This window comes from Phalaenopsis equestris, unplaced genomic scaffold (assembly GCF_001263595.1).
Source record: "Phalaenopsis equestris unplaced genomic scaffold, ASM126359v1 Scaffold000025, whole genome shotgun sequence".
In the NCBI taxonomy this organism is placed as follows: domain Eukaryota; kingdom Viridiplantae; phylum Streptophyta; class Magnoliopsida; order Asparagales; family Orchidaceae; genus Phalaenopsis; species Phalaenopsis equestris.
The window spans coordinates 946,566-956,964 of NW_018164467.1; the positions used below are offsets into that span (position 1 = coordinate 946,566).

Here is a 10,399-nt window from a genome sequence, read left to right on the forward strand (position 1 = left end):
CTCAGAAGTGGGAGCCGATATCCTCCCAGCCTAGCCACGGATTCAGTAAATATGCATAGGATTAATCAATGTTCTTTATGCCTGGACCAAATGGTAAAGAATAAGATTACTCCTATTTGACACATACAATATTTAATGCATCTCATTCTTTTACATTATCCAATTCATTACATAAGAATAGTAGTTTTTAATATCTCAAAATTCTCCAAACCAATTCATCCAAAAAAGGATTATCTTTAGAATTAATATTTGCATTTAGTTATAATTACAATCTTTGCATTTAGGAGTAGTTGCTAGATAAAACATCATTTTAAACTAAGGACTAATTATAGTAGATTAGAATTTGACTAAGGACCTCTTACCTCGCATCCCTGTGGGATCGATAAACGAGACTTCACTAGAGCCCTGTATTACTTAAGCGATACATATACTTGCGTTTGAAATTGTGACTTTACAAAATCATTATAAATATATAAATCTCGGTTCATAAATTTAAGCATATATAAAGTCGTTGTCAGTATCGAATGGAGCTTCTTCTGCGTCCAGAAGAGAAAGACAAGCATGTGGGGTTCGGTGCAGAGGAGGAATGAGTCGAGTGGATCTCTCGAGAGCGAGCCTGTGAGCGAAGGGATGATCGAATCGAGCAGACCTGAATGGGGTCTCTGTGCCGAGAAGAGCGAATCGAGCAGAGAAAGAGAAGAGCAGGCGAGGGCGTCGAGCGGGAGACGGGATCAAGCAGATGCTCTGCGGCTTCGGTGCGGGAGACGGGATCAAGCAGAAAGCGAGGATGCTCTGCGGCTTCGGTGCGGGAGACGGGATCGAGCAGATGCTCTGCGACTTCGGTGTTGTAGACGGGAGAGAGCGGGGAATGATCAGAGGCTTCGATGCGTGCGGTAGAGAGGGGGAGAAGGCGAGCGAAGGGAGATGAGCAGGAACTCGGGAGAGGCAGAGGAGGAAGACCAGACGAGGGCGTCGAGCGGGAGAAAGAAAATAGGCAGCGGGAGTGTTGGCCGTTACTCGAATCAATTGGGCGGGGAATTAAATGGTTTCCAAATGCAGGGGAGGAATAAATGGAAGGTATTAACACCTGAATAATTTTAATTAAGACAAATTAAATAATTCGTTTGAATTTTGAAATTTGAATTTCAAATTCAGGTGAGCTGGTGCTTAGCCTGTGTTCAGCACGAGTCCAGTTTGAATCAAACCCGAGTCGAACCTGGGTTGAGCTCGGGCCCGCGTACCGCTAAAAAAGTGCATTGATATCCGTGCTAGTCGCTCGCGCGCGAAATCATAATGATATGGATGTCCCTCCTAGCTAAAGTCGACGTCCCGGACGTGTCAGCGCTGTCCGTTTCGTCATCCGGGGTCGTCCGGAAGAGTTTGCCGACAAACGAGTCAATTTAAGCCAAAATTGTGAGGGGTGTGATGCGTGCCAAAAAATGCGGCGTTATCGAGCGTTCGGATCGCCAAGGGGTTTCCTAGGGGTTGCTTCTATTAATGTAGGAACTCGACTCGAGTTTCATGTTTCGATCCTAATCAACTCAACGGAATGCCAGGGATTTGGGACCGCCCATGCGAGACTCGAATGAGTAACGAGGTGGCTCGAATTTTCTAAATTGTGTGGGTTCCGTACCAGTCTCTAGTCTTCTAGGAGGGTCAAACAAGAGAAGCTTAAAGTTAGACCCTAGGCTCTAAGGAGAGAAATGAAGACCTCATTTAAAAATGAAGTCAACAAGTACAGGTGGTAGAAACATCAATCTCATGTTGTGACAACAAATTCCCAAAACGGTACTCAAATGCTTCGACAGGTACATGCTTATGTTCCTCACTGCTCGACGAAATTCGATGTCATTGCCAGAACGATGTTGCCGAATGAAATTGGGGAGCACAATCGCGACAATCACAATCTGCACCTGTTTGAGAAACTAATAAGATGACATATCACGCAATATAACCCATTTTTTTCCAAACACAAAATACTCTCAATGACATCGCGCGAAGAGGAATATCTTTAATTGGGCATTTCTTTTCTGCATCGTGTTATATTTCTTGCTCACTCAAGTTAGGTATATGGTATCTCCTATTAGGACATAGCTTAAGATATTGTCGTTGCAACCTATATCCAACATCAACTAAGTAGCATTTACCTGATATGCACTGCATAATTAGTTGTGAGATAAAGTTTAATTACGAGTAGCCTAGTTTCAAGCGTACTTATAGGAGATTGTGGAATGTTGTACTCATTATTCCGCGTTGTAGCTTTGAAAATTCTACTATCATGCGCACCAGCCTTCCAACTGGCCATGATAAAAGTGAAACACATGTTGAAGTCGTACATGATACACAAAATATTTGCATTTTTAGACCCATATTTTATACTCATTTTTTGTGATATTGCATTTTAATGGTAGATTTTTTTCATGTTTTCTTGCAGGTTGTTGAATTTTAGGACTTGAGAAAAAATGAAGCAAAAAGGATGAAATTTGAAGACAAAATGGAGAAGTTAAAAATTTGCTCAGCGCCGACGATGCCAGACTGGGTGCCGACGACATCGTTTGTTAGAGAGCATCGAATTAAATTGTGGAACACTGGCGCCGACGGCGCTAATGTCGGTTCAGACTCTGTTTCTAGAAGATTCGATAAATTTGGATGCTTTTTGAAGAGTTTTTGGAGACACCTATTGGAGAACATATTGGAAAACCGACTTTAGGCTTTATTTGAGGCCGAAATTGATCAGAAAAAGGGCTCCTCCTTACTCCTTTTTCGTCATTCCTCGTCTCAATTCAATCTCCTACACACCATACACTTCCATCTTCATTCCACCACCATTTTGCAGTCTATTAGTGAGTTTTCTTTAAGAGTTTGGAGTTTTTGTGGTGAGATTAAGTGTGAATCTAAGTGTGAATCTTTCTGAGAAGGAGAAAAGTGAGAGATTTCTTCTTCCTACATTTCCTAGGAAAGACTACAAGAGATTTGCTTTGAGAAAGAATTTCAGAGCTTTGAGAAAGATTTGCTTTGAGAAAGAATTTCAGATAAGTATTGTTTGTTCTTTTTTATTAGAGCTGTATGAATTTTCTTTTATATATGAAATTTGTGTTTTGTTGTATCTTTCTCATAAAGTATGAGTAGTTTCTTTTATTTTTCTCACTATTCTGAGATATGGTGAAATGAAGAGATAATATGGATATGCTAATATTAAAATATAAAATAAATTATGATGATTTTTCAACTCTCAGTTTAATTTACTTTTCGATCTCACTAATTGAATTGTTAAAATTTGTTGTGAAACATGTGATCCGAAAAATGAAGCATGAGTTCTACAACAGAGTGAGGATCTCATTTGATTTCATGAAGGAGAATTTCATTCATGGAATTAAATGCAAATAAATAGAAAAATATACAATGTTGGGTGTAGAATTGAAGATTTTAGGGTGACAGACTAAAATTCCTAATTCGGTCTTTGTTTTTAAAAATTAAAACGAGAGTTAGCCTTCAGGTGAAGGGAAGTGATGTTTTTAAAAATTAAAACGAGAGTTAGCCTTTAGGTGAAGGGAAGTGAGAGCCAGTATCCTTCTAGCATAGCCACGGATTTAGGGACTAAACTTGGGATTAGCCAATGATTTTCTATAACACTGTATCAGGGTAGATAATTAAAATTGCTCATATTTGACAAAATACATATTAAAATCATTTATGTCATCTCATTTTACCAAAATCTCATTGTAGTGGGAAAGATGCTTCTTCACATAAGAAATCTTCATCACATAAACATAGTTCAATAATTTAGTAGTTACTGCTTAAATTTTGCATTTCAGTTTTGCTACAGTTAAATAATTTAGTTCTGCTAATATCTCAAAATTCGAAATTAGTGACATTAATTTTGTTTTCTTTTTGTGAATTTCCTAGTTAATTTATCATTTCAAATTTAAATCTTCCCCGTGTGATCGATATTTGTGGCTTAAATAGAAAGTTCTTTATTACTTGATAACGATATGTATACTTGCATAGAATCCCAACATTAATTGCTTAAATTTCTTAATCATAAATATTGCATCAAACTTTTGACACTGTTACATAGCGAAGTCAATTTTTTAATTTTTACATAACTATATTTTGTCGGGATCAGTACACAACCATGATATTATGCATTGAAGACCCACAAAGGCCGATGAATTTTTGACACTGTTACATATCGAAGTCAATTTTATAATTTTTACATAACTATATTTTGTCGGGAGCAGTACATAACCAGGATATTATGCATTGAAGACCCACAAAGGCCGATGAATGTGATATTCTTATTATTTGGAACACGTGCATCAACTTGTGTTCCATCGATTGCTCCAATATAATTGTGGAAAGATTATAATGAGTTACGTGATAATGTTGTTTTTTTGTAAATTGAATGTAGCAAATTTAGGACATTACCTTAAAGAAAGACATTTACCGTTCATCGTGGGATCCGTTCGAATGTTGGATATGATGGCTTTATGACTTGTGCGGAAAAAACTCACAAGTGTCTTCAATCCCACTGAGAAGTATCTGTACATTGTCTCAGAGGAGTGCTGAAAATGCTCTATTGCCGTCGCATTGATTCCTTCTGGGAAAATTTGTTGAGGTTTATCGCCAATACCTCTTCCGAAGTCATCCTCTAAGGGCTATGATGCCCATGATTCCTGTGCAGTACCTCCAACAGATCGTTGAATACCGCTTGTGTCTTGCGGAACATATTGTTGAATCTTGTTGGGTGACCTGCAAACAACTTCTGAACCCATTTGTCCCCAATATTCGAGGTTGTCATGCAGGAGGAGCGATCTATGTAGGAGTTGTATTGCTCCTCCATCATGCATATGACAACTGCAACTCTTCTTCTGCGCCTTTTTTTGGTTGTATCCATGTATATCAGTATCGTATTAACTGACGCAGAAACATCAATAAATTAGATATAAATTCATTGGGTACAAACATCACAATAAACATATAAGCATCGCTGAATAAGACAAGCACCAAACGATTTAAATTTCCATAGCAAAATAAATAACAATACATAGACATCAATATCACAAGCGAATGTAAATAAAGAAAAGTTTCTCTAGTGTTCTTGCAATCATAAAAACGCCGTAGGTACGCCATACTATGGTCTTCGGGAATCTTGACAAAAAAATATCTACGGGTCGGATCTTTAAGCAATTCCACTGCAAACAAGTATAGCGACAAATTTTCAGAAATTTCTCTAGTTGCATTCAGAATTTGCACGACCTGATCGATAGCATTTGCTTGAGATGTGTGGGGTTCAGCGCTGCAAGCGGCCACCGACTGTGATATCTGGCTTCTAAGAAAAACATCCCCAACTTCCTTTCTATTCTCAACTCGCAGACGCTTGGAATGACAGGTTGACTCAACTTTATGGAGGCTCGGGCTGGGGACTTCGGTTGATCATCTGATTGGCCGGCTATGAAGTTCTCGGGAGTGCCACTAAACTGTCTCGTTGGGGGCACGTGCATAGTTGCCCTTAACAAAGACACTCCTAAACATTTGATTCAACTTCTCCAACAATGTATCTAGTTCATTGATTTTTAAATTTCTTTGCAGCGGTACTACACACAAATTCATAACACCTAGTTCAATTTAAAAAAAAAAAATTAAATTGACTAAATTAGGAGAAATGTCAAAAATGCTTACCACAATTCTTTCTGCCAACCACTCCTCGGGAGCATTAATGGGCCGCTTCACCGGATCTCACCTCAGACCCGTTAATCCTCCTTTCAATCTCTTTCAAAATTTTCTATTCCTTCTTGAGTTGATCTCAATTGTTCTTTAATTTAATCCTATCGTACACTCTGGCTGTACTTTCCTTGAATTTTCTGATAATATTTTGTTATTTTTCTTTGTTGAAATTAGTTGTAGATCTATTTCCCAAATCTATCTTTTTGAGGCAAAATTTATAAAAATATTATTTTGGTTTGTCCCAAAGTGTGTGTGTACCAGCCTCTTTGGTCTCAACAATTGTATTACTATGAGAAAAAAAAAAAACAAAGCTACATAAATAAAAATGCAACAATATATGCACATGCCAATAATTAACCAGCCCAACCATAGCCCACAACAAAGCCTCCCCAAGCCACAACCCAAAACTATCATCCCAAGCCACAACCGCAAAACCATCACCACAAGTTACAACCCAAAATTATCACCCCAAGCCACAACCACCTTCCCAAGCCAAAGGCACCACTTTTTGTCCCAAACCACCACTTTTTGGCCCAAACCACAACCACAAAACCCTCACCCCAAGCCACAACCACCGCTCGAAGTCACAACCCAAAACCATCACCCCAACCCACAGCCCAAAGCCACCACCCCAAGCCATAACCCAAAACCATCATCCCAAGCCACAACCACCACTTTTTGGCCCAAGCCATAGCCACTACCCCAAGTCACAGCCACCACCTCAAGCCACAATCAAAACCATCACCCCAAACTACAACCACCCCAAGCTCAATAACAATATTTTAGAGCACAAGAAGCTTTCCCAACATTACAGAATTCAAAAGTATATTTACATATTGGGCATGACAACATCAAAGGCATTTTCTGTTCTTAAAATTTGTGAAGGGGAAAAAAAAGGGCTCTAAAGTACATCTAAACTTCAATTTTTACACATGCCTTCTTAACTGTGTATGAAAATGTGCATTTCACTTTTAGAAAGTTAGTATTTTTTAGTTGATGTGAAAATTTTGTGGCATAGATGAAAGAAGTTTAAGTAGTGGACATGTAAATACATGAGAATTGGGTGGTATGTATTAAAATTGAGTATATAAGGATACAACTTTAGCATTGCCAAAATTAGTAAAAAAATTTGCACAAAAAAAAAATGCACCCTACCGTGCAACATAAACTATAATGAAACTTTTCTCATTGATATCAGCAACCCAACAAGCATATAATAGGAAACAACAGCAACCAACAAATACCAACCATACAACTACTTGAGATTATATTGGCTCATGCAAGGAAAAAAAACCAGTTTGCAAAATGTTTTAAATATGCCAGCAACATATGAGTACAAGCTTTCATATTGTCTGTTTTAAGAGAAGCATGATAGAAATGGTAATATGTATCTGTGAATTGAGTTGCTCCACAGTAACTCAAGCGAAACACTTGTGTGGATTCATAATATCAAAAAGAAAAAAAATGATTGAATTAAGAGTTGACATTTACTTGGATAAATTTGCACTAATTCATTGTTAACACAAATCCTCTTATAACTAACATGTTATTCCTCATTCATGATGAGCTTACTGATAAAATATGAGTTAAATTTTGTGAGAGGTAAGTTGATGAGGGCAATACGTTTTGTGAGCCTTCAATTCCAGCTTCTGTCAAAACAAACCTTGGTATTCAATGTACTCATACCACAATCAAAATTTTTTCAAAGGAAGAGTCACTCGATATTAAAAAATTCTCACAAAATGAGGGTGAAATCTCTTGGTAGTTTCTTATCTACTATTCCATCAAATTTGACCCTAAAAACCCTCAACAAACAAAGATAAACAAAAAAAAAAAAGTCCGGGATGGTCAGAATTTTTGGGACTTGCGATGGGATCATTCAATAGGTAGATATCTGAAATTCACAACTAGAAACGCGAACACCACCGACACAATCACCGTCGTCCCTAACTCATCTGGCTACATCAACATCACCATCCCCAACATCATCACCACATCCATAACTTTCATTATCATCACCATCTCATAAATTTCTAAAGAAATATCAAAATCTCGTGTAAAGCATCAGAAAAAAACCAACATAAACATTAAAATTCGAAGCCCACAACAGAGCCATCAGAAACGAGGAAACAAAACCTTTCCAAAAATATGTGCAAATCCACCAACAGAAGATAGGAAAATAGGATACCGGAGGAAGAAGACGACAAAAATGAGAGTTTAGGGTAGAGGAAGCGAGAGCTCGGCGAAGAAGGTTAGGGCAGACGACGAATCACGAAGTGCAGCGGAGTAAAATTTAAGAGACGAAACGTGGGCCGTGGGGTCGAACCCGAGGCCCGCGTTTTGCTTAAAATGCCCCGTGCCTTACCCCGAACGCCGGTCCAAACATTGATTTTCCGAGGCCCAAATTCCGCTCCAAATGGGGCCTTAGTGTTTACAAGTCATAGCGCGGCTAGCTGCTTCTTGGTTTCTTTTTATTGAGTTTCTTTAGGCTGAGCTATGCCTTTGAATTTTAAAACATATAATGGATGGAGATATTATAATATTTGTGCTTTCCCTAATGTGTTTCTCTTATTTAACAGCTCAATACCAGAAAGTGGATCACATGAATTATCTCATGAATTACCTAATGGAACTTGGATGAGGTTTGATTTTGGTGATTCACATCCTGTGAGTTGTCTTACTAGCTGTACCCAGTTCTTTAATTGAATCTGTTTTTGCATAATTTACATGCTAGATTACTCTGTGCTCTTCCCACTCTCATTCGTCTGAAACAATTCAGGATTTGCCAATTTTATACTTGCAAGGAGGTTCAATAATTCCTGTTGGCCCTGCTCTTCAGCATCTTGGTGAAGCCAATCTAACCGATGAGTTATCACTTTTTATAGCTTTGGACATAAGTGGTAAGATATATTGTTATTCTTAAAACTCTGCACAAAAAACTCCAATTGCTAATGCGTCTTAAGATTGGAAAACTGTATTGGGCGACATTTTTGAAATGGATTGTTCATAATAAATGTTGCCTGATTCTGTACAGGTTATTGAGATTGCTTTTTTATGATTCCAACCTCAAATTGTATTCATTGACACTTGCGTCTTAATTTGACCAAATAAAAAAAAATCGAAGCTGTTAACTCCCAAAAAAGCATATAAAAAGCAATAATAAAACTGACGTGTGTTGTGGGTAGGACATCTTGACGGAGGCGGGAGTCACATCTAGACTCTTCGACCGAACTGGTCTAGGCCTTCTGAGGGGAGAGCCGGTTCTTTCAAGAGAGATGCCGCCTATTTTCATTAGGGGGGTCAACCCATAGTTACCCTAGGGTTATCTGTTTGTTTTGTCATGCCTAGGGTTTCAATTTTTTCGTGTATTTATTTTGGGATAGTCGCGTCTCAATTTTCTTTTCAGGATTGTATCCAAGAATTTGAGTGGTGCTACGATTGTATCTAGCCCCCGATGTGGCAATTATCATTTCTCTACCCTTCCCCACCCTTCTTGCATTGCTCCCCTCCTTCCCTTGCTGCTGCAGCCCAAAACCGCCATTTCCTGCTGTTGTAGCTCTCCTTCCTTGCTGCAGCCGCCCATAACAGGAATTACCTGCTGTTCCAGTTCTCCTATCTTGCTGCTGTTGTCCAGAACAGCCAGGAATTGATGTTTTCCTGTTGTTCCACCACCACCTGCTCCAGTTCCCTTCCTGCTGCCACCCAGAACAGAAAGAATCGCTTTTCCCCATTGTTCCCTGCCACCTGCTCCATTTCCCTACTTGCTGCCGCCTAGGACAATAATGAATTGCTATCTTCCTGCTGTTTCCCCCACTTGAACCACTTCTCTACATGCTATCGCCCATCCAGGACAGCCACCTGCTGCTGTCTCCACTTCCTCTCTTGTTGCAGCCTCCTTCCAATTCACCTAGCCTCCACCCGTCCAGTGTGTGAGTTGAGCTATTGCAATTTCAGATTTCTATTTCTGCTGTTATCATAATTCTTGAATTCAATAATAATATTTATTTCCACTGTTGTTTGGTTAACTCTGGCATTAAATACAGCTATAATAATCACATGAAGGGACAACTCATACTTTTGGCTGCCTTGCTGGCAGCCTGCGTTCCTGTTGAAAGTTGAATTTCTTTTAAACATATTTAGTTAAAAAATAATTTTTTATATTTGAAAGTTGAAATTTTCTCTTAAACATATTTGGAAATTGATATTTTTAAATATTGATGATTTTTTTAGCAATGCCAATTTTTATTGAATATTAATTTATTCAACAAAACTATTCGATTCAATTTACAGATTTGCTTAAAAGTTTAATATTTGAGGTTTAATGAATCAGATATAGAAAAGTCTCTTTTTTACTACTGATTTGTTTTTCTTATAGTTTGGCTAAATAAAAATAAATCAGAAATTGCTATATTAAAATTTTATAGATATGTTAAAATAACAGAACAGTAGATATTTTGAAGAATAGGTATTTCCAGAATATTTTAAATATTTATAGTATTTTGTTTAGTTTAAATAAATTTCATAGATATGATTTCATGCAATATAATTTTTCTTAATGTATATTTATTGAAATATCAAACGTTGATTAGAATTTTGAAATTATTTAAAAAATAATCAAGTATAAAGTATCTATACATACATATATATATACATACATATATATACATATATA

General features: G+C 37.7%; 1 protein-coding gene across 2 annotated transcripts in view; it reads left to right on the forward strand.

Moving 5' to 3' along the window:
• Positions 1-10,399, forward strand: part of LOC110018570 (alpha-glucosidase 2) — a 73,601-nt gene that overhangs the window by 34,512 nt on the left and 28,690 nt on the right. For both annotated transcript variants that reach the window (XR_002293364.1, XM_020715919.1), the window contains exons 14-15: positions 8,307-8,394; positions 8,507-8,627. Coding sequence is in view for 1 of the 2 variants with exons in the window: in XM_020715919.1 (XP_020571578.1) it covers positions 8,307-8,394; positions 8,507-8,627 (209 nt within the window). In the remaining variant the exon portion in view is untranslated. The remainder of the gene's footprint in view (positions 1-8,306; positions 8,395-8,506; positions 8,628-10,399) is intronic.